This window comes from Lampetra fluviatilis, chromosome 19 (assembly GCF_964198595.1).
Source record: "Lampetra fluviatilis chromosome 19, kcLamFluv1.1, whole genome shotgun sequence".
Classification (NCBI taxonomy): Eukaryota; Metazoa; Chordata; class Hyperoartia; order Petromyzontiformes; family Petromyzontidae; genus Lampetra; species Lampetra fluviatilis.
Window position 1 is genome coordinate 8,242,452 of NC_136293.1, and position 24,606 is coordinate 8,267,057.

Below are 24,606 nucleotides of genomic sequence, written 5' to 3' on the forward strand. Positions count from 1 at the left end.
AAAGTGAATAAAATAATAGATTCCGACGGGTGCTTCAGATTCAGGAATCGATTCTCGCGACCATTCTCGACGGTTCTGCGCGCTGCTGCTTTGCCGAAAGGACGAGTCCATTAATCATTAACTCGGAGGTGATGAGTCCACTCGCGCAGGCGTTAAAATCGACGATCTGCAAAAAAGTCGCCTTACGAGCAATCTCCAGATGAATAATAGTTGTCTAAATATAAGAACGCGTGATTAATTTTGTTTAATTATCAAAAAAAACTAACACTAAGATAATGCACGAACTACCAATCACCCCCCTTCCTCGCCGAGGCCAAAGTAGTCGCGTCCACGCCGTTTGTGAATGGCCAACCCGCCGCGGACCAATCACGCGCCGCCGCCTTTGCCGCCGGGCTCCGCGTTGCCCTCCCATTGGTCAACTCGGCTGCACCACCACGCGCCCGCGGGTGTCTCCGCCCTCGGCCAATGGGGAGCGTCCACGGCGTGAAGAGGGCGCCGCGCGTGACGTCACGCGAGGGGGGGGCGGGGCTGAGACGCGGAGACTCCGAGGTGAGGGGACGTCGCGCGGTCGCTTCCACGGCTTTTAAATTAAAAAGGTTTTTTTTCCGCGATTGTTTATTAAAAAAAAATATCTCTCGTTGAAATTAATGTCGTGGATAACATTGCCCGTCGGTTGTTTGCTCGCCATAAAGCGCCGCTTTTGTTTTGTTTGTTTTTTAATGAGGCTTCGCCTGAGGTAGAATGACCGAGCTCGCGGCCTTGCGGCTGCTAGGCCTGAGGCGCCCCCCCTCCCCATCCATTTATAATTATAACATTACATTATAACGTTACATTAATAATGTGTTACGTCAATAACGTGTTACCTTCAACATCGTGCGCGGCTTGTAATTTTACCGTGTAAAATCGGTTACGCCTAATTAAAACATTAATTTGGGGGGGGTTGGGGGTGACGTTAAAATGCTCTGCACGGTCCCGGGCCCCCCCTCCCGAGATGTTTGCCCGTCTGGACGTTAGAAGAAGTCTGGACATTCACGGCTGTTGTGTTGTTATCTGTCGGCGAGTTGGACATTTGTGAGCAGCCTCTTGAGGCTGCCGCACATCTTGCCAACAAATGTTACGTCCTTGGAATGATATACAGGGTGCGATTGTTCCCCCCGCCGGTAGCAACGTCGAGTGACGCTTGGTCGACGATCTGCTGCGTTGATGAAGGAATAAGGAAGTTTAATTGAATGGATTTTCGTTTCGTTGGGTTTTTGTGGTTCGAGAAATGAGGGGGGGAGTCGAAGGGTGTTTTTTTTAGTGTGCGAGTGCGATTTTACGTTTTAATGTTTGGCCGTGGCATTCGTCCAGACGTTCATAGAGAATGGTTGTGATGTGAATGTTGTTCATGGTGGAGATGGGAATGGTTGTAAGTTATCGTTGTGATGGTATGAGTGGTTGGAGCGTTAAAAGCGATGTCGATTCATAATCGGGTGTGTTGCGTTAGTTCGTGTAAAATGTGTCGTAAACCCTCCTCCACCCGACGCAGACAATGGTAAGTGTCACGTGAATCAAACTTGCTTTAGATATATGTATTCCTTCAGCACACCGGCGTGTTGGAGAGTGATGTTACAATATTGAAATGGGTACGACGTTTCTCTGGTGATTGCATCCAGCATCGTCAGGTTAACAGGAGCTTCGATCGTTACACCGACAGCAGCTATGTTGCTGCTGGTGGTTGTGATGCACAGTAGAGGGTACAGGTGGTGTGCATCGAGCAGTCATCTCCGTCAGTCAACCCATGGAACCTGCCTGGGTCTGTCTCGTGACCTCCTGTCAGTGGGTGTTCGACACTTCACGTGGCCCTTAACGTGCACATAGCCTGGCACAAGCGCCGTTTGTGACGTCACCGCCACTTGTCAATGCTTATTCTGAACGTGAAAATATTTTTGTAATGTGAGCGTTGATGGTAGCGATAATTGTGTTTGTGATAATTATGGTGGCGTTTGTTATTATGACAGTTATGGTCGTGGTTATAATAGCGATGGTGAAGGTTGTGGTAGCAATGCTGGCAGTAGAGGTGGTGATTGAGATGCAGTCATGTAACGAATCGCTCGCTCACGATTGGAATGGTTACGATTCGGTGATCGATTCTTCTCCGCCTTTGCAGTGCGGGAAGTTTTTAGTGGCAGTAGAGAACACATGAACCAATCGCATAAAACCTTTTTAAGAATCTTTTCTCGCGTACGGTTGGATACATCTGTCGTGAGCATAAGCATGTATTTACTTCAATCTTTGCATTGTTGCTTGTAGTATTATGAGTAGTGGTTGTGACCGTTTAGACAGTGTTAATGTTTTTAGCAGTGACATTTGTGATTGGTGGTATTTATTTTGGTGGTGGTTGTTGCTGGTCATTGTGATGATAATGATGACATTGATAATAATGATATTGGTACCGTACCTATGATCGTGCCAACGATTATATTAGACTACTATTTGGGTTTGTTACATATAAATATAACTGCATCTCAAAACTCGACAAAAGGTGTTGAGCCTGTTCTGCAACAGGGGCTTATAGTAAACAGCATTGGTGCCTGGGGGAATGGAGTTCCAGACTGGTTGCAGTAGGAAACATTTCGCAACATTCGACTTAATGAAGGCTTCGATAGAAAAGCTTTGCCTAGGATAGAGGGGAGTAGAATGATGAAAGGATGCAATTTGGGTGATGTGGAATCATACCTATACCATCCCTTCACAGGTGCTTCACCAAGGCCCTAACAAACCGATAAAATGGCTTCCCGCTGCCGGTTGCTGAGCACCACGTCGCTGCTGCTGGTGCTGCTGACGCTGGTGCTGGTGCCAGGCCCTGCTCGCTCGCACGGCGATCACGACCACGGTCACGACCACGATCACGACCATGGTCACGACCACGATCACGACCACGATCACGACCACGATCACGACCACGACATGGAGCCACTTCTGGACGATGATGTAGAGGATGACATGGACTTGAACATCGACAACGACCCAGAGTTGGACGACGTGGACACCAAACAGCCCGAGCCTCCAGCCGCCCCCAAGGTATGAGCCCACCATATCGTGACCACATGTAGTAAGCCGTTGGGTGGGGAGGAGCAGCAGCAAAGTGGGGAGCGGAGGTTAGAGGTCGTTGATTGTGGTGGGAGGAGGGAGTCTGGGAGGTCGAGTTTGTTCATTAACACATAGTGGCTGCAGCAGAGATTTATGATGGCGACGCAATCTCAGTTTATTAATGTTTCTCGTAAAACAGTGGGAAGTGAATAATCTCAGTAAGCTTAGCGACAAATTAAAATGTGTTAACTTATTAGATGTGAAAAATAAAGCTGACTTTGCAAAGATGTTGATACATCAGAATCAGCTCATTCGACTGATGGATGAAGTCCTCCGCACTTGGTCACCATTCTTCATGGTCTCTTGATGTAACAATCCATTTCGCCCATGCCTTTGAGCTGATCCTTACTGGACATCCGTGAAAAAGAGCTTCATAGCTCATCGGATTCTTCCAGGATAAATAAAGATGTTGATTCTGATCCCATTGCTGCATCTCCGTGTTGGCCATGCTCGTAATGATTACATAGAGTGCAGCTTTTTTACGTAAACACCATATGTTCATATTTTCACAGACGGTTTTGGAAATATTAATTTAGTCTTTAAGATAGATGCGGGTAGTTAATTTAATCTTGAGATATTATATTGCTGTTGGTGGGTTTGGCTGATGAAACTGGTGTTTACCCATAACAACTGTGAATCATAGACGCTGTCTGTGTGCCTGGCATTCCTCGCAGGTCGTGTACAAGGCTCCCCATCCCATCGGAGACACGTACTTCGTGGATTCCTTCGACAGCGGCACATTGGACAAGTGTGTGCACAGAGCGCAGACCCACAGCTTCATTTTTTCATTCATTACTAACAGAGTGCCTTGCCTCACAGTTTGAGATAATTAATGTTTAAATGGACAGATACCCACAGTAATTCTCCCTGTCCTACACCATTTGCCTAGCTACATCATACATTTATTATAGACCCAGCTTGTTTAGTTGTACGTTTTAGTCTGTGGATCGTGTGGTTTTGATTTCAATCTTGGGGAGGTTAACAGCTTCTGGCGGTCACTTCGTCCAATTTGGCACCCCGTCTTGTTAAAGGATACGGGCAGTGGGGAGGGCGCGTTTTCACGTGTGTGGGTTTTGCCATAATTGGGTGATTTGGCGCTGTTTCTCCCACCACCAGCTGGGTCGTTTCCAAAGCCAAGAAAGAGGACACGGATGAAGATATTGCTAAGTATGATGGTAAGTGGGTGTAATTGTACATGTTGCACTGTTGAAGATGGTCCTCTTTTGTGTCAGGGCTGGGTGGGGAGGGGTGAGAATGCCACGGCACTCATGGATGCTTGAGGAAATCGCATGACTGCCGGCCGTGGCTATGAATGCTGTCCTTATAAAGCAAGGGGCATAAACTTGTCACGTGTCGGCGCTGCTGATGGATTCCGTTTGGCAGCAAGAAAGGCCAGACTGATGTCGTACGATCTAAATGAATAATGTGAGCGTTGCTCATTGGAAGGCTTTGTGAACAAATTGCCCGGAATATGTCGAATCACCCACACCAAGCAGGGCTGAACCTGCACAGTCCTTGAAGGGGCGATCACTGCGCATGACAGGTTATATAGGCTGTGTTATTGTGCAGTACTTGGCTCCTACATTTGCGTACCTCACGTAGGGGAGGCCTTCATTCAGCAGTGGATTGACAAGGCTTATGTACATGTCAGAACAAGATGCAACCCAAAAACAAGTTGTCCTTTGTCGGTGCTTCCTGTTGGCAAGTCGGGCACTTAATCACAGTGCTGTACTTACACCACCCATTGACGTATAAATATTTGGGACTGTGACATGATTGCAGTGCCGTGATGAGACACTTCATCGTGATTTCAAGTCCCTTATTGAAGCTTTGAATGCGTATTAAACGGTATGGGATGCATGGCCTGGTTGCATGCCACCCAAGACAGCATGTATTTTTTGGGGGATTTTTTTTTATAACCTCGAGCACACAATCAGACCTGGGGTCAATTGCAACTTCGCAATTCATAATGAATTACAAGCGCATTGTCATTGTAATTTTCCACGAATAGTGCTGCGGTAATTATAATTAACCCCAGGTCTGATGCAAAGCAATGCAGATTTCAAACACCCATACCTCCCCGAGTTCATTACCGAGAGCAGAACCTCGGTGCTGCTGAGATTCAGACTCACAAGATCCTTGGAGTTCTTCAAGAGTGATAATCTCATTGCAACCTCGGTTAAACAAAGGACAGACCAAGCAATCTGATTATGGCATCCATAAGTGATTAAACGAGTACCAACGAGCCAGCGTCAATTTGACATTGACCGAGTGCACACAAGTGTTAAGGGACCACTTGAGCACCACAAAGCAAAACAAATTACCACCTTAATTTTGAGCTCTCCTCTACACATGTTTTAGAGGATTTGCCTTTGGGAGCAGACAGAGGGCAGCCATATAAATTAAGTTGTTAGACTGCTAATGACTTTAACTTTGCTCTGAATAAAACAATTATTGGATTTATATTTATTGCTATTAATTTGAATGAATATTTTATATCTTGAGGGAGGAAGTGGCATTGGGATTGGAGCACCATGCCATTGAACCTGGTGACCCGAGTTAAATTCCTGGACATGGCTTGTATCAATGGTGTTTTATTTCTAAACCGATCATGCCCAGCTGGTTTCACTCACCCACAATGGCCAACATGGGAAGTGTGGTCAAACATCTCCCGTGACTTAACACAGCATTGGTGGTATTCATCCAGCAGTGGCATAACAATGAGTGGTGAATTATTATTCATTCTTTGCAAATAAATGGACCATCTGCTAATGAGCTTAAGAAATTTTTAAACGAGTCCAGAGTTGACGACCAGTGGAAACAAATGCTACTGAAGAATATAAACGAACCATGTTTATTTTGTAAATGGAGAAACATACCCGTGTATTGTAAATATTTAGATTTTAAAGCACTCCTAATGAAAAATATGCTTGGTTTGGCTTTGGACACGTGAAAGTCTGGTTTTATGTAGCAGCCTCAGCTCAGTACAGAGAGCTTAGTTTGGTAGGTACAGCATGTGCAAACATGTAACCTAGCTAAACAGTGAGAAATCGGCATACTGGGAAGATTATTTTTTAATTGATACAAAGGTAGAGAAAAATCTGTAAAAAGTTTCTGGCATGTGTTTGCACAGAGGGAGTCGACAGCATGTATGGCTGGGGGAAGGGAGTTTGAGATGAGGTACCAGCAGTGGCGAATGAGCAGCTTCCCCCTGAGCGAAGGGTTGTGACAGAATTATTTGGTCGTGGGTTTTTGGAGCAGAGAATGCGTACAGCGTCGTAGAATGAGATCAGAGAGGTATGAGTGGGTGGAGTTGAGTGAGCTGAGAGGGGAAACATAGGCAGGGTCAATTCCATAGAGGATCATTAAATATTTCCAGTCACTATAAACAGAATTGCCTGCCTCGGATGGCACGCAGGGATAACACAATTTCAATAGCGGTGTCACATTTTCTAGTCCTTCAAAACCACTATTGGAGATTAAATGGAGATGAAAGTTTGGTGAACCCTCTGGTGAAAGTTTTCAAGGTTGCCCAACGTCAGACAGCGAATGAAGTTGGTTTATAGCACTGTTTTCCCCATGCCACTGTCTGAGGCGTGCACTTTTGTTTCTGGTTTGCTCAAACACTTCATTCTAAAGTGCAGTATATATATGGGGCTATTAACATTAGGCGAGGACCGGTCGTCGCTCTGCATGAAAGAGCGTCGCGTGCTCTCCGCCGCCACCACCCTCGGCAAACGATGAGCGACTGATGGATGGCGCGTGCCCCATCTTGTGCCACCACAGGGAAGTGGCTCGTGGAGGAGCAGCTGGATGGGAAGCTGCCCGACGACAAGGGGCTGGTGCTGAAGTCTCGCGCCAAGCACCACGCCATTTCCGGCGCCCTCACCAGACCCTTCCACTTCATCGACAAGCCGCTCATCGTGCAGTGCGTGTCCCACACCACAGCCATTGATTTTGCCTTTTAATTCTGTCACTTTCTTTTTTATGGTCTATTTCCGCTTTGCCGAAGTTGTGGGATGAATGCCTATTTTTCCTGAACCTTGGATCATTACAAAACTCTTAACCTTGACTGTAACCCTACCCATAGGAGGTCATTGGTAAGATCACTGACAAAATGAATACCGAATAGAAAGCCGAGGCACTAGTGTAGGCTTTCACCACTTTAACAGCCCTCATGCAGGATTTACAATGAAATGTATTAATGTAACAACACTGTAAATGGTTTCCACCAAAATAAATTACAGGCAGGGAGTGTTTGTGAAACTGCTGGCAATGACCGTTATTACTGGGTGTGATACAATTTAACATCCACATGCAATTTCAGGAACTGTCACCCCCATTCAAGGATCATGACCGAGTTCAAGAATTGATGATTTTTGTCTCGTTTGTGCCGTCTTGTTCTGTGTGTTCCCTCCGTCTCGTTTTGGAATGCTCGTCTCGACTGACGTTTTTGTGCCGTTTGTATATCGCCTGTCTTGCCCATTCCTAACACGTGCAATTCGGTGTTCGCGGTGCAAAGCCGCTACGTGCTCACTCGTTGCAGCCGGCTTCCTGGACTGGTGCAAGTGACCGTGTGGTGGTCGGGGTCTTGTTGCCAGCGCAGGATATCACTTGCCGTGGACCTAGATATGGTGCCACACTGGATGGTCCGAGCGTGTCACTGCCAATGCTGCGCCTATACCCCTCTGGGAAACCGTTGTGTTCTTGTGAATGTGATGGCAGCTGTGGGCTCTTGTTTAATAGGGCCCTTTGGGAAACAGGTGCACGGCGTTTGGGTTTTATATTGTTTTGATCCCTTCATTATTGTGCGAGCCTTCATCTTTTGAAGCCACGCAGGCATGTTGATGAGACCGTTTAGGAAGGCTCTGGCACAGTTGGCCAGGTGTGCTGTGTTTTTTTTGTGTTCTAGGTACACGTCTGTGTGCACGAGTGCTTTGCTTTAACAGGTGCTCGCACATAGAACTTTCCTCCATAGCCTTTGTAGGTTATTCCTGGATCCTTGTCTTTGTGCCTGTGTGCATATGTGTTTGTATGCGTATCTATGGGGGAGCCGTAGTGCGCTACGAACCTGGCGACCCAGGTTTGATTCCGTTCACGGCCAATTATCTGAACCAGTCCTGGGCCTCCCTTAGGTCGACTCCGCCTCAAATGAGTACCTGTTGCGGTGTGTAAACATCGCCAATGGGGAGACAAAGGCGGCCGAGCGTGGTGTTTGCCACCCACCCCTTCGTGCTGTGCCGGCAGAAGATATTTCTCTTTTTGGTTTGGGAGTGCTTCTATGTGTGTGTATTCACATGCTCTTGCCAATGTGTGCCTGGGGGGGGGATGTGATTGGTTTGTTAGTTTATTTGCACAGATGTGTGGCCGAGTGGAATGTGGATTTAAAGTTTAAAGCAAGCCACTCCCATTGGCTGCACAGAGAAAATAGCTGAATTGGAATAGTTTCAGAAAACAGTGCTTTGTTTTACAAGCTAAATATATTTTTCTCATCCATTGTAAATTAGCATTTTACAGAAGGACATTACATTTTCCACTTTGTTCGTCTTTTGTCCCTCGAGTGTTTAACATTGTTGGCAAAGTTGTCTTTGCGAGCAGCAGAAAGAGAGCCGGGTTTTTTCCGATGTTTGATCCCAAACTGCATGCCACACGCTAACTTTTTGTTTAGAGTCAACGGCGAACCGTGTTGCCGTGGATGGTCTCGCTGGGATACAACTCCAATTGCAGACATCGATTGTGCTGTAAATCCTTCGCTGTGCAGCTGTGATTATTATTACCGAGCAAGGGGTTGCAAACTTTCGACATGAACATTTCCAATGCTGCTGTTGGTACTTGCGAACAAGAGTATTTCGGATGTCTAGGTGTTCATTGCATTTCTTGGAATTTGTGCGTGACCAAATTACCCGGAACATGCCCAATCTCATGATATCGCTGCAGCTTAAGCAGAGGTGACCATGGGCAGTGTTTAGATGGGTAACCACCATTCACAAACAGGTTGTAAGGCTACGTGGTGACCGGTAGAGGTCAGTGCAGCAAACGCTGTTGTGCTGTTCTTTCGTGCTTCGACGTCTCTGCGCCCCTTGACTGATCCGCATTGACCAGCATTATCATGTGTGGTCAAATAATCTCTCATGAATTGTCCAGGTATGGGGAGACTCTTATTCAGCAGTAGATTGATAAAGCCTGCCAGTAGGGTAGCGTGTGTACACATGATTGAATTGGCTGTAGGAGTAAGAAGAACTTAAGGATAATTTGCTCGTGCATAAATTAAACATTTGTGTGTTGATTGGACCGAACGGCGTTCAGAAGCACAGTGCATCTATTTATGTTGGCCAAGCCGGGAGTGCTTCAATCAAAACACATTTGCCGGTGCGTGCAAGGGGAGAGCTAAAAATGGAAATGAGGCAACCGCATGTTTGCGGCGAAACGAGCTGCGTGGAGACACCAGGTGGTTTTGATATCCAATTCAGAGTGGGGAAACTTTTGAGCTGAAGGAGAGGCACTCGGTAGTGTTGTGAGGCGGGAATTTATTTTGGGACCTAATAAAAATGGTGATGAAAACGCAGGCACCCCCGCCCCCCCCCGTGTCTGAGAAGAACATGCAGAGTTGGAATTGGGAATACATTATCTATGCCACTTTGGCCTGCATTTCCAGTGCTTCCTATATTGTTCATCCATGTACGATTTTGCTTTGTAGGAATGGTTTTATTTGCCATTCTTTTCAATGAATTGTTTCCATTCAGGGTTGCTGCTAGCAATTTAATTCAAGATTGGAATTTGTTTTACTTTGCATTCATTGGCAGTGCCCTCAGTCGCTGGTTGGTTGACCCAATTTCTATTACATACAACCTATAAGATGAGAACAACATTAATCTTTGTACATCCACTACATGTATCGTTTAGCATGGGCATTTATATTTATGGTTGAATAGATGCGTCACTAATTTCAGGCCAGAACCCTACAATTTGTGGGGATTTTTTCATCAAAGTGAATTTTCTGAGCATAATTATGCAAGTTTAATTGCTTTGACTGCCCCGCCTGTGTTTAATACAATATTATTCATTTTGAACATAAATGTTTTTTTCACGTATGACACTTTAGAGGAGGTCCTTTGATGCACAGTATGGCGCGAACAATTACATTTGTGGTGCGCCTGTGTTTGAATTTTTTATAGTGGCTCGGGGAACAAACATATATCTAGCGACATTGTGTTGAGAAAATTAAAGCGGGCTTAAATTGCGGATGGCGACTGATAGACAACACTCGTGATAGAATGCGGTGGCTGTTCTTGCCAATCATTGGCATTAGACCACTGGACAGAATACATATTAAAGGCACACGTAGTGGCAAACGTTTGTTAATGGCTTTTTATTGTACAGCCAATATAATTAGTGATTCGTACGTAATGTTCCCTGGAAGCCAAGGAAGCTTAAGCCTGGATAGTTATTGGATGGGAGACTGCCTTGGAATACTCTTTGTGGCCTTGGGGCTGTGAGGTGGTCAGGAGAGTACCACAATGGTTTCTTTAATATATATATCTGTGTAGAGCTTTGAGCTTTACCACCTCAAAAGTGTTGGCATTATTTTACTTTCAAAGAAATTGGCCATATGTCCTTAATGCAGGGCCCTGCTGAGAAGTGTATTTAAGACTCAGGGTTTCCTAGATAAATAAATAGCATCATTATATACGTGTTTGCATTTATGCGTGTGCGTACCTGTATGTGTGTGTGAGATGGGGCAATGAGATAATTTCATGCACAGGTTGTGAGATGAATTGCAGCATCGCTGGACACTGAAGGACATGCCGGCTTTTATCCAGCACGAGTTAAGGTTGTGGCTCGCGATGGTGACGACAATGATGAATGATAGTGGTGGCGAAAATGAGTCGTCAAAACTGAAACGCCTGTCTTTCCTGCAGATATGAGGTGAATTTCCAGAACGGCATCGAGTGCGGTGGTGCCTACATAAAGCTGCTCTCTGGAAACGCCGACCTTGACTTGGTGAGTGGAGATCACTTGCACTTTGCAATTATTCGTGTTCCTACAGCCACACTGTTTTATACATGTGTTCGTATAACCGTACCTTAGTTCAAACGTCACTCTGCAGGTCAAGACATGTCTTTGCAATTCTGGCTATTGCCTGATGAGGCCAGTTGTAATCGGCAGCGAAACGTCATACTCGAGTTGTAGATGTTGTGGGTTTACTCCAACACACTGGGGTGCTGAAGTAACTAATTGGCAGGGTTTGTTTTCGTGACAAACCTTACTAATTGGCTTTGTTGGGTGGTGATGGGTTTAACGACACTTTTATATTTCCACGATATAACCCAAAAAAATCTTTATGCAAAAAATATATTTATTTTTGTTTCCTCTCACTGCTCCAGAAAACCCATTTTTCTCCCGCCATCGTCCCTTTTCCCAAGTACTTTTAAAACCGTTCTAAATTCCAGAAACACATTTACTCGTTTCTATTATACCATCAATCATGCTGTTTAATATCCTGAATGGTGGGAATGCATCAAAACCTTTGCTGGGCTAGATCATTCATATCCTTACTCTAAACAATCCGTTTGAAGTTTAGCTAATCTTGTGTTCATGAAGACTAAACCACAACCAGCATTGTGTGCTAATGTGGCCGTACTTTGCCAAATAACGCAGGCAGAGACGAACTATCGAATGTGTGATTTGGGCGAACCTGGCATCAACTTGTATATCACTGCCATCAGTGGCATAGCTATCGAATCTGCAAACAGTGCTACTGCATGGTGTCCCACGAACTGAGAGGGCCCGGGGGGGAGGGCTATGAAAAGTGGGATGGGGGGGGTCTTTTAAATTGGACAGGGGCCCGTTTCATCCATTTGGTAAACGTGCGGCAAGCCTAAAAGCCCTCCTGTATTGCCACCCACGCCCCCCCCCCCCCCATGTATTCCTCCCTCCTAGACCAAGTTCTACGACAAGACATCTTACACCATCATGTTCGGGCCGGACAAGTGCGGCGAGGACTACAAGCTGCACTTCATCATGCGCCACCGCAACCCCAAGACGGGCACCTACGAGGAGAAGCATGCCAAGAAATCCGATGTTGACCTCAAGCCCTACTACACTGACAAGAAGCCCCACCTCTACACGCTGGGTACGCCTCGTGTGAGCCCTCATGAGAGAGCCCTCTGGCAGCTGCCGCCGTATTGGGCACTCACAATTCCCATTGTGAACTTTTTTCTCCTGTATTTTACAGCTAAACTTGGGAGGGTTTTTATGTTGAGGCATGCAGCCTTTATTGCCACCATGGCCACTTCCATTTTGTAACTTTTTATTTGACACCCTTGTTTCCCACTTTCAGAATTTTTTTCTTCCAAAATGACTTCAGAGTTTTGGGTACACCTTGGAGTATTTTCACCCCACTGTAGGATCCGAATGCTGTACATTATTTGAGCACCCTCCCTGCTGTAGTTTACCCTCCGGCCAGTTTGCCCCATTCTTCTGTTGTCATACTTGCAATTATTATTATCATACTTGGTAGTTGGCCTATTAGTCTTTTACCTGAGAATATAAACAAAAGCCAATTTGAGCGTGGTTCTACAAAATCTTGCGCAGGCATCCTAACCATTCCACCTAACCATATAATAGTATTCTGACCCTGCAGGGTATCATTGCTGTATAGAATTTATAACCTGGGTTAGTTGTTTGTAACTTTGCTTTGTCAATTTTCCACCTCCCCTCCCGTCCACCTCCCCGCCGTCCCCCAACCCTTCCGTCCACCACTGCCACCACCGCCGCTCTCCCTCGACAGTGCTGTCCCCGGACAACCGATACGAGATCCTGATTGACCAGACGGTGGTGGGCAGCGGGAGCCTCCTCGAGGACATGACCCCGGCCGTGAATCCCGCGCGTGAAATTGAGGACCCCGACGACAGCAAGCCCGAAGACTGGGACGAGCGCGCCAAGATCCCTGACCCCGATGCCGTCAAGCCCGAAGACTGGTGGGTGTGGGTGGTGTGGCCACACAGCGACACAGAGCGGTGTGGTTGGGGTAGAGCGAGTGTGTGGTTCAGCGTGAGTGTGGTGTTGGTTGGAGCGGGTTAGCTGTGGTGTGGTCAAGAATGAGTGATCTGGTTCAGCGTGTGAGCGTTGTGGTGAATGAGTGGTAGTGTTGATTTGAGCAGATTAGCTGTGGTGTGGCCAGGAACAATTGGTGTTGCCAGAACAGTGGTGTGGTTTCCGTGAGCTTTGCCGGTGGTAGAAGTGGTGTGGCTGAAGTAAACAATGCGAGCGATATGGTCGCTTTGGAAGCAATTAGAATTTTACACGGTCTAGACGACCTACCCACAGGTAAACTTGCCATAAAAGAGTACTTGGCAATAAGTGACCTTGGAGAGCATCCTTGGGCATTAACAATGCGCTGGTGACACGATGGTCAGCTGTGTGGTAACACGGGTAATGGGCCTTAGCATTACTCACATGCGTAATTTTCGTGGTGACACTGCAATGATTATGCAATAAAATCCAAGTAGTCTTCAAGGTTATGAGCGCTACTACAGGCCAAGGCATGTTCCGTTGTATCATCCTCTCCTTGTTACTCTTACCGTGTTCGACACGCTTGTAAAATTTTTATTACTAATGTACTCTCTTGGCAACCAGGCATGGTAATCATTCACCCCCCCCCCTCACTGATTGTTCTGACTGGGCGTTACAAGTGAAAGCAAGAATGTATGCTTTATTTGTCTGGTTTTCCCCTTTATTCAATTATATTATTTTTCGTTTATTCCGTCTCGTGTTCTTCTGTTTCCATTAGCCTAAATGGTACAGTGTCATTTAATTTTCATAGATTTTTTATTAAACATGGATTCTCACACAGGAATTGAACGCAGGTCATCAGGTTCAAAGCACAGTGTGTCCCAATACATTGTTTTTGTATTCATTGGTATTAAGCTTATAACGTAACATTCTATATTTCAGTAAACGTTGTTGCGATGCTTGTATCTTACCGTCCGCCTGGCTTGTCTCCCCGTGTCCCACTCTCCGCTGTCCCCGCTTGGTCCCCGTGGTTGACGGGCCAACAGGGATGAGGATGCCCCAGCTCAGATCTCCGATCCGGATGCCGTGAAGCCGGAGGGCTGGCTGGACGATGAGCCGGAGTACACGGCCGACCCCGAGGCCGTCAAGCCGGAGGATTGGTGAGCGTCGTCATCAGCATCATCATATCACATGCTCACTCGGAGCATTGCAACTCTCTCCTCTACTGCCGACCGCTTCCCAAACTCCCTCCTCTCCAAAGTCATAGATCATCACCTCACAGGCACCCATAAACAAGACCACATAATCTTCTTGGTTCTTTCGGTAAAGTCACGTAGAAGGGAAGTAATAAAATAATAAAAATAAAACATAATTAAATATTCTCACATAACCCCAATACTCCAATTATTTTGCTGGCTCCCAATACAATCCCCGGTTATTTTCAAGATTGCACTCAACGTCTTTGTGATCCTCCATGGCCTCTTCGCCCTTGCCTCCCATCTCCCCTCTCATCTCAATCTACTCGCTTCAGCGCACACTCTACTCGAGCAAAGAAGACTTGCTCTCCAAAGCCTGCGTTCAGTGAGAGGTCACTTGTTTGATTCTGCTGTCCCCATAAACTTGAACTTGCTTCCCCAAAACGTCTGTGCAGTCGCCTTCTCTGCCCCTGTTCAGGTCCCGGCTCTTATCATGAGTGTCGGCATGTTTTTTTTTTCAATTGACAAATCGTTGCGTTGCTGTTACAACCCCTGGTCAACACGTGATGTAAATCTGAGCGGGCGTGCTGCATCGTTCCTCTCTGTGTCCCATCCTCACGAACCGGGGGCACAAGGAGATTGGATGTTGAGGTGGAGGAGGAGGTGCCAGCACCCCTCGGTCTGTAAACACACATTCTGTTCTGCTTGACGGTTGCCCATTTTAGCCCACAGTGGGTCCACGCGTGGTGTAAACCTCGGCGCGTGTGCGCGTCGCTGCATCATTCCCCTCTATGCTGTCGCACAGGGACGAGGAGATGGACGGCGAGTGGGAGGCTCCGCAGGTCCCCAACCCAACGTGCGAGACGGCGCCGGGCTGCGGCGTGTGGAAGGCCCCCATGGTCTCCAACCCGGCCTACAAGGGCAAGTGGAAGGCGTCCAACATTGACAACCCCAACTACCAGGCGAGTGTTCCCCCTGTGCGCCGCGGACATTGTGACAATCGTAACATTATTCGTAGAAATTCTGTACCGGTCTGTCCTAAGGTTGGTGGCGTAAGTCTTTGTGAACTACAGTGAACGTGATGAGAACCTTTATCCTTCGTTATTGGAATTTTTTTTATTGATTTGTGTATCCTACAGCCACTATAACGTATCCTGCATGTAACACAATTGCTATAGAAGATACAATGATTCTTTTTGCAATTTCCAAACTGTGAGGCAGGCACATTGTTACGCTTCTTCATTATTATTATTATTGCTACCGCTATTGTTTTACCACAGTTGTTTAAAACAGACATCCGAGAAGCCTCATGGTGCGACCTGCCAAACTGTGGCCCCACAAAGCAAAATGGCTCGGCGAGGCCTCGAGAAATACAGATTCTTGTTATGAAAGCAGGATGAACAAGGAAGAGACCAGACGTGCAGACAGTTTGCACAGATTAGTGGGCACAGGTATGGACATTGTGATGTCACCCCGCCACGTGACGTCAATAACGTCCATACACGCGACCAGCGCACACCAGTTGTGGGATCCCGGTAAATAGAGTTGAACCCCGGTTTAAACCATCTTATCTGATTCCTCCAGGGCGTCTGGAAGCCGCGGAAGATCGCAAACCCCGACTTCTTCGAGGACCTGCACCCCTTCCGCTTGACGGCGTTCAACGCCATTGGCCTCGAACTCTGGTCCATGACGTCCGATATCCTCTTCGACAACTTCATTATCTGCTCGGAGCGTGCCGTCGCCGACCAATGGGCCGCCGACAGCTGGGGCCTCAAGAGGCAGGCAGCCGCTGCTGACGAGGTGCGTGTGCCATTCCCTTGCTCATGTGTGCGTGCGTGCGTCCATTCCTTGTGCCCCCCTGTGTGAGTGTACTTCCATTGCTCAGCATAGCGAGAGCCGCTGGCAGTCACGGTGCCGCGTGTAGGAGATGCTGCAGTAAGGGCGTTTGTGAAGGCGGAATGGGTTAGGGATTAGTCTTGGGAATTCCACGTTCCTATGGCGGGGGGCGAGTCGATGCACTGTTGATTTCCCCACTCAGTGTTGCTCATTGTTTTAGGCATTGTGCAGATAAAAGTGGTTGAGTTAGGTATAAACGATTGAGTTAATAATTCTTACATTAGCAGTGGTTGAGTTAGGGGTTATTGCTTTATGTTGAGTTGGGGATTGATTTAATGTAAGTTGACGATCAGGTAGTGGTTAAATTGGGAGTTGTTGAGTTTGGAAGGTGGTGGATTTGAGTAGTTGAGCTATCCACGTTGAGCTAGTGGAAGTAGAGGTGGTTGAGCAATTACATTTGTTTATGTAGCAATGGCTGAGTTAGCAGTGGTTGAATAATAGTTGGTGAGCAGGTGCTTGAGTTTGTAGGCTAATTGATTCAGGTGGGTTACTACTACTGTGCACGTGTACACTGCTGGCTGAAGGCCTCCCCAGGCTGCACTGATTATCTAGGCAACCTTCACTACGCTGGTCAGAGTGGGTTGGTTAAAGGCTGTGGGGTTGGGGGGGGCTAAGATGTAGGAGCATACAGCAGTTATAGCACGACGTAGACCAGGGCTAAACACCACGCAGTGCAGCAAAATCCACTTGTCTTGCTACTAATTAATTCATGATAATTGTCATCTGAACTACCAGTTATCAGCCTTATCTATCGACTGCTGGATGAAAGCCATCCTTAATATTCTCCCCGGTGCCGCCACCCCTGTGTGGCTGTGTGTGTGTGTTGTTGTTGCTGCTGCTGCTGCTGCGTGCAGCCCGGCATTGTGATGAAGCTGTACCAGGCGGCGGAGGAGCGGCCGTGGCTGTGGGCCGTGTACGTGTTCACCGTAGCGCTGCCCATCGTGCTGCTCGTCTCCTTCTGCTGGCCCAGCAAGGTGAGGCACGGCACAAACTTGAGTACCGTCGCCGGGAGGACAACGAGCGATGCATTTTAATTGTAATCCTCTCACGGCCAGTGAAAAGGGTGCCACGGTGGCGAGATGTCAACGTACAGGGGGTTGTGGGTTCCATCCCGACCCTGACGCCTGTATATTTGGAGTTTGCATGATTTCCACGTGGACGCGTTGTTTTTCTCCAGGTCCTCTGGTTTTTCCCTCCACATTTAGAAACAACGTGCGATTTGAGTGTTTGGCTGAAATACATTTCTACATGATGAAAAGAGCTATACAGCTCAGTGGGCCCCTCCTGGTACAATAAAAATAGTTCATAGTTAATAGTAAACGTACCCGCTGTTTGTGTACGGCGTCTAAAGACGCGGTTGTTTTTACACTTCATGAAAATTGTATTACGTTTTATTGTCATTGTGGTTTTGCCTTGGGGGGGGGGGGGGGTGGGTGATCGTTTTGTGAGTAGGATACTCAAGCCAATCAAATTCTATCCCTATAACCCCAACGCGCTAACCAACGAATCGCTAGCACCAGGCACCAGCCAAATCGTAACCAACTAGCCTCTAGTTGTATATCTCCTAGTAACACTAACCAACTAGCAAGACAGCCTATTACTCGCCCTCATCAAATAGACAGGTAGCCAGTCCTATAAGCCACCTTCCTGACTCTCATATCCCTCCCCGTCATATAATTTAGAATTTTGAGATAAACTGTTTACAGGCAGGGATATTGTCTTTGTTACTGTGTGGGTCAGTGAGCCAGACCTTTTTAACAAAGCAATTAGAGAAGACGTGTCTAGCCTTTATCTGCAGGGACAAGAAAAGGCTGCTGCAAATGTCATGGCAGGATAAGAGAAGTGACTCGGAAGTTAAGAATAGATTGTGGCACGAAATAATTGAGACATTTGGGAGGTGGGGGGAGAGGTTGCGATGGCCAAGGCACATTTTCAGGAATTGGGCAGTGCAGGTTATTGAGACTGACATCACAGATGGTACCCAGAGGTTGGTGAACCAGGTGAGAAAAATGTAATCCTGGTGGTGGCGGTAGTGATAATAAGACTAAGATGTCAGGTGCTTGGCATGTGTCGGCGCTTGATCGTTCAACATCTGAAGAATGTCTCAAGGGATGCGATGGTCAGGTGTTTTGGCGTTGGTCATGGTGAAGCCTTGCCCCACACCTGCTTGACGCGGACACTGCCTAACCTGTACCCCCACCCAACCGTTGTGCTTATGGCAGAAATTTGGGCCTCCGGACGAGAGCGACCCGAAGAAGACTGACGAGCCCCAGCCAGACGACCCCGAGAAGGAAGAGGAGGAGGACGAGGAGGACGAGGAGGAAGATGAAGCGGCGGAGGAGGGGGCGGGCGACGCAGCTGACGGCGCCGCAAAGAAAGGTGACCGCATCGGGACGTCGCTCTGCGCAGTTGGGTCAAGCCGGTCATCCTGGCAGCAGCGGCTTTTGGCTGGCCATCGGACAAAACCGGTCACCGCGTCGCGCGCTTTCAGATGCGCTTCTGCGGCCGTCTGGAACGCACTTTCTTTCCAATATTAGGAAGACACTGGGAGCTACGCACTTTTAAATCTATATAGAAAAGAATTTCTTTAGACCTGCTTTTTGTGGTTAGTTTGTTCTTCCCCGCACCTCTAATGAACACAGTTGGCTACATAACAGTGTGAAAGGCATACCAACATAGATACAAGCCTGCTGCTATGCTGTTCCCCAATGACCGGAACTCACTTCTCATTTTTGGCGATTCTATCTCCCCATCTAATGCCTGTATATACCGTTCTTGCCGCTCCATAACAATGGCAACCTTGATAACGAAAGCACCAAAGCAATAAATTAGATGTTTCCCCACTTCAGAATGTATAATAGCTCGGAGAGTTAAAATTGTGACACTTTTAAAGAGCGGCAAGGACCAACACGGGTCTGGTGTTGGATAAACAAAAGCCCGTTCAGGTGCCTCCAGAAGCAGCAGCAGTGTTGATGTTGACCGCGTCTCCTTGTGTCTGTCACTCGCAGGTGGGAGCGACACAGAAGGGGGGAAGAGCGGGGAGGAGGAAGACGCCGCAGCTACTGCTGATGAGCAGCAGGAGAAGCCCAGGAACAAGGCCGCCAAGTCCAAGGCCGACCTGGAGGCGGACGACGAGGTGACTGACCAACCCCAGCGGTCGTTTCTTTCCTCCTCCTCCTCTTCTGGTCCCGTTGTCTGGCCGGTGACGTCGCACCAGCTTTAGCGCGTTTACCGCTTGTTGCAGAGCTTCACGTTTGTTGAAATCCAGTGGCCACCCTGATTATTACTGCGGGTGTCGTAACCGAGATGGTGTGCCACGCGTCGTTGGCTCCACACTGGACGTTCAACCATCTCCTGATCCCCTGACGTCATTCGCAAGAGTAGGCCAATGTGTGCCAGCGTCAAGCTCCAAATTTTGCTGCGCTGATTATCTACTTATTTGGATTATACATGCTAATTACTGCCCCCTACTGGCATACTTATGTCCAGGTCACTCTTGCAAATATGACTGACTAGTCTCTTGAGTTCTCACCTGGTTAGACAAAATACTTTAAAGTTAGAACTCCCTTCCCCCAGCCATCCCGTGCTGTTGATGCCCTGCACCTATTATGTCAAGCAACAACACTGCTTTTGCCCTTCTGCGTATGACTGTCGCTATAAAATAAACCTCTTGACGGCTTTTCACCTTCCCGAAACGATTTTAATCATAGCGATTGTGGTTCGCGGTTTAATTATTAACGGTCAATTTCTTTGTCTCATTCTTCGCAAACTTTGCACCGCATCAATTGTACATTTGCGTTCGCGCAGTTAGCCCACGTCTAATATTAGCCTATTTGTTTCTGTATGAATAATTTGCATAACTGGTAAATACATGGACGAAGGGGGGGATGCTTTTGTCACCTGCTAACCACTTTGCGTTCAACTTCTCTCAGCAGGTACAGGCGAATGATGCCGACGCTGGTAAAACGTCTCCCAGGAAAAGGAAGGCCCGGAAGGAATGAGTGGGAGGCATCGCCCAAAGCCTCACGAGAACCCCCTCGATGTGGGGGGGGGTATGGGGGGCCTGGGGGGCAGGGACAACGCTATGTGTGACCCAACCCCCCTCAACTCCTCCTACTTTACGCCGTTTTATTTTATTTTTTTAACATTTTTTGTGGGTTTTTTTTCTCCCCCCAGTTTGCCAACGACGAAACCTTCCGAGGTTTTCTGGTAGAGCCTTCGCTCTCAATCGTAAGCCGCCGCGCAAGTCGATTACATTCTTAGGTGTTTTATAATTTAAAAAAGGAAACACGCGAAGAGCCGCTTTTGTTAGTGGCCGTAAAAACGGCAACGTGCACAGCACACGCGTTCAGCAGTCCGGTCCACCGACCCCTCTACCGCCTTTGCGAATCATTAGAAAGCAATCCTAGAAAGCGTGCTCTGCGTGGAAACCTTGGATGATGGCTTGGCTTATTTTGGCGCACTTAGACAAACGTTATTTAAACGCCTAGGGAAGCCCTTTTCCCCACCCATCCACTGCCTCCTTTTCCCTCCTGCGGAAATTAAGCGTTTTAAACGAGCGTACATGCAGCTCGCCGGCTCCTGCTTGGTTGCCTGTGCACGCAGTGCTTCTTGGCACGTATCTCTCGATAGCGATTGCGGTGGTCCGTGCTTTAGAGATTGCCACGGTTTCTCATTCTTGTCAGCCGTCTGGCGACATCTCAATACTGTGCCAGCGTGTCGCAGCTTCACTTGACAACGTTGCCATGGTCTTGAGCGGGGACGGGGGGTCATGCCCGTCGGCTCAGCGCAGATGGAGGAGCGATGTTAATCGAGGTGACGACTCGTTATAATTCTGCACCGCCAAAGGAAGTTTTGACCCTCAAAGAATAGCTCTTGTAGATGTTCCTAGGCTTTGTGACCCAGGCTATCCAAATACGAGTTTGAAGTTTCGTTATCAAGCAAAAAGACTTGTCGGCACGACGCCATAGCGGTTTAGTGACGTCACTAAAGTGTGGGTGTGACTGCCGTACGTTTTAACGTCACTAGTGATGTCACTGGTGCGCACTACACCGGAGTGCTTGAAGGTCAATTGAAAGTGTTTATTGCTTCTTATTGAAGATTAAAACTCGTGTTGGACAACCATGAACACAGCTTAAGTGTGTACATCAAAAGAAAGAGCTACTCTTTTGGGTTGCGCCTACTTTAAGATACTAACCCTAGCACCCACCCTAAACCAGGCACTACCCTAACCCTCCATTTTCCGTCGTTACAACGCGAGTTTATCCTCAGCATCTGTGGTCCCAAGACCAACCCTAGACTGAATCTAACTCTCGGTTAGGAAACACTGACACTGTAGCAAGTACCATAATATGAACTTGCATGTTTAAAACTCCTGCATCATAAAGAGAAATGAAATACAGTCACTCCCCCCCCCCCCCCCCCCCTAAAAATGTCATTCCACCTCGGCAACTATTCTCATTAGTTGACGCGTCAGCAATTTTTCACGGCGTCCATTAAATTAGCGTGGTACCAACGAAACACGGTGTGGAACATTGAAGGAACGTTGAAAAGTCTCGCGCGTGAACTTGATTTGCACGTGAAGCTGGAAGGACCTCAGTGGACAGAGGATCGGCAGCTTTTTGTTGACTAACAAATAAAAGCTGTCGCGTTTGGCGTTTGTTGTATGTTTGGTGTGAACGTATACATTTTTTGGGATGTCCAGAATTTCCTAACTTTCCCGCTGCCAGCTCAATACAGAATTCCCCCTGCACATGTGCGGTGCACTTATATTTCACACACAATTTTTGGTACCGAGATCATAACCGCTTTTCAATTAACTGCAAGTGAATCCATGACATTCATTGACGACGGTTAAAAATCTCTAAACACCTGCCGTTGCTTTGATGACCCATGGGAGATGATCCCTTTCAACCGGGATGCGATTGTAACAAAAGATTTACCAATTCACGTGGCCACAACTGCAAATATGTGATTGGGTGGTGGGTATCAACAGCCACTCAGTCTGACGCTCACGGCAACTGCGTAGTTGCGACTGCTTTGCATTTGCGAATTTACATCACGGTATGCTATGATGCAGCATTGTTAATCGCGACAAAGGTTACATTTTTTGGGCCCGTGGCTGGAAACGACTATCCAATCACTATCCTTTGTATGTCTAGGTACATTTGTGAGTGTGGGTGGTGATTGCACTGCCGACTTTGAATGCTCCAACCCCCACAATATTTGACTCAATTTGCAGCCAGGAACGTCGTGTTCCCTTGATGCACATCGGACCAACATAAGTGTTGCTCAACATGTGTGCAGAACACCAATCTGTGGATTACACTATACAATACATAGTTCATATTCCAAATAAATCTCGCTTCCAGAGTACGGTCTGTGGTATTGAAGCTGGAGCAGCTGCCGTGTTGACGCTGCTGTTTCCGCTGCTGGGATTATTTGCAGAGTGCGGTCAAGGAAGCTGTTGGCAGCCAGCGAAAATATTTCATACAATGTTTTAACATTCGTAACCATTTTTGTTGTTGAGCCCAAAATGTGCACTGAATTTTTTTGGGATTGTTTTTGCTTCTCACCCTACCCACCTGCCCGACCCAATGAATCTTAGTTATGTTATAGGTTTGTAAATAGCTACTGCTGCATGTGCTCTGTATGTCTAGAAGATAATAAAATCATGATGCTAAAAAACAATTTGAACGGGCAACTATTGCTTAATTTTCGCCAAGTAGTCTGGGCAACAACCGGTTTCTATGCAATCGGTAGCGATCATGAACTCCCCACCCCCCCCTCGTGTAAATCTAAAACTTTGGTGCATCAGATTATTAACGCCAAACCCAAATTCGGCTCCTTGTGTGTTTGTGTCTGTTTTGAAATTCCTTAACGGTGGGTTTCCCCCAGTCCATAAACGTTACACCGAGCGAAATGAAGGCCCCTTCATTAGGGAGTGCTGTGAAAATTATCTCCACTGGAGTTGCAGTCAATGATCAATTAACTCCTCCGAAGATCAGTTCTAGTTGATAATCGTCAGCCGATTAATGTTATTGGTGTCATTTCCTACGCCGATTAAAATGTTGTGAAGGTTTTGTAATTGCTGCACGCTTTTTGCGCAATTGACAACTACGAAAGGCATCCCCATGATCTGTTGGATGAAGGATTATCGAATATGGGATTGTGTGGGGATATAAATCTTGTGAAGGGTTGAAATCAAACGCGTTGCTAGCCATATGCAGTGTGACCGGAAGTTGATGCTGCTTAAACCTTCTAAAATAAATCCAAATTAACTCCCATGTTGGGGTCACAAGTTGTCTAACGACAGCAAAAGTTGGCGGTCTCGTTCAGGTCTCGAGAAGTTCCAGCATCTTCATGCAGAATCGCCAGTCTCTGGAGTAACGGACTCGTGAGGACCCCCCCCCCCTCTTCCCCGTATTAAGTCAATGTGAAATCTTATAAGCTTTGCGTTATCTCTTGTTACATGACATAGGTTTCTTAAAAAAGCGAATTAATGAAACAAAACCCCAACGAAATTGGATTTAACAATTTAGCTAGTTGCGTTTTACGAATGTACATGTTTAACGGATACGGTGTGTGCTAGGCGCTAGGCTGCTCTTGGCAGCAGGTGTAGGAAGACACCCCTCACGTTATTTAAGCAGATGAGAAATAAAAATGAGTTCTCGGTTTTTCGAATTGATGGACTTGAAAGTTGATCCAATAAAGTAATTTGAGAAACTGAACACGGTGCCTCCCACACATCATTCTTTGGGTTTCGCTTCTGCTGTCGTCTTTGCGAACTCGATGTGTGTTTTGTTAACGCCTGTGTTTCACTCTGCTTTGACACACTTCCCCCATTGGGTTCACAATGACACGTGTTCCTTATTGGATGTCGCACACCTGTATTTGTGTGTGTATTTGTCGCACATTGTGTTCCTCTGCTCTGCAGTGCACTGTTTTGTCCCCGGTTGGGGAAGTTGGCCGTCCATAAATGACGTCACGCACCTGGGGGGGGGGGGGGGTCAGACATTTGTGACGATGTGTGACGAGGGGGGGGTGAGAAATGTGACGTCACATCAAAATGCGCAACTTTAAATAAATATAGACAACACGTTCTACTTAATAAAATATACTTTTTAATAAAAACATCCTACAACAGAGTGCAGCGCCACATTAAATACGCACTACAATGACAATAGTTTAAAGCGATTTGAAGCATGTTTAATTTTTTGGAGGGGGGCAGAGCTTTGTGACGTCATATTTGAGGGGGGTCTGACTTTTTATGACGCCGCGTGACGAGGGGGGGGGTCAAAAATCGTCCAAAATCGCGTGACGTCATTTATGGACGGCCCCTTAACCTTGCTTTATCCACTGGGAAAGC

General features: G+C 47.1%; 1 protein-coding gene across 2 annotated transcripts; it reads left to right on the top strand.

Moving 5' to 3' along the window:
* Positions 1 to 469: 469 nt before the first annotated feature.
* LOC144937603 (calnexin-like) lies at positions 470 to 23,968 on the top strand. 2 transcript variants are annotated; one of them, XM_078864931.1, is made up of 15 exons: positions 470 to 549; positions 2,738 to 3,063; positions 3,807 to 3,880; positions 4,249 to 4,307; positions 6,919 to 7,060; positions 11,052 to 11,133; positions 12,073 to 12,265; positions 12,923 to 13,112; positions 14,193 to 14,306; positions 15,148 to 15,304; positions 15,927 to 16,142; positions 17,093 to 17,212; positions 18,461 to 18,617; positions 19,247 to 19,374; positions 20,171 to 23,968. In XM_078864931.1, exons 2-15 carry the CDS (start codon positions 2,770 to 2,772, stop codon positions 20,237 to 20,239), a joined length of 1,995 nt encoding a protein of 664 aa, XP_078721057.1. In that variant the 5' UTR covers positions 470 to 549; positions 2,738 to 2,769; the 3' UTR covers positions 20,240 to 23,968. The 2 variants fall into 2 exon arrangements, with proteins under 2 accessions (XP_078721057.1, XP_078721058.1); XM_078864932.1 differs by lacking the exon at positions 470 to 549 and adding an exon at positions 574 to 596.
* The last annotated feature ends 638 nt before the right edge of the window (positions 23,969 to 24,606 follow it).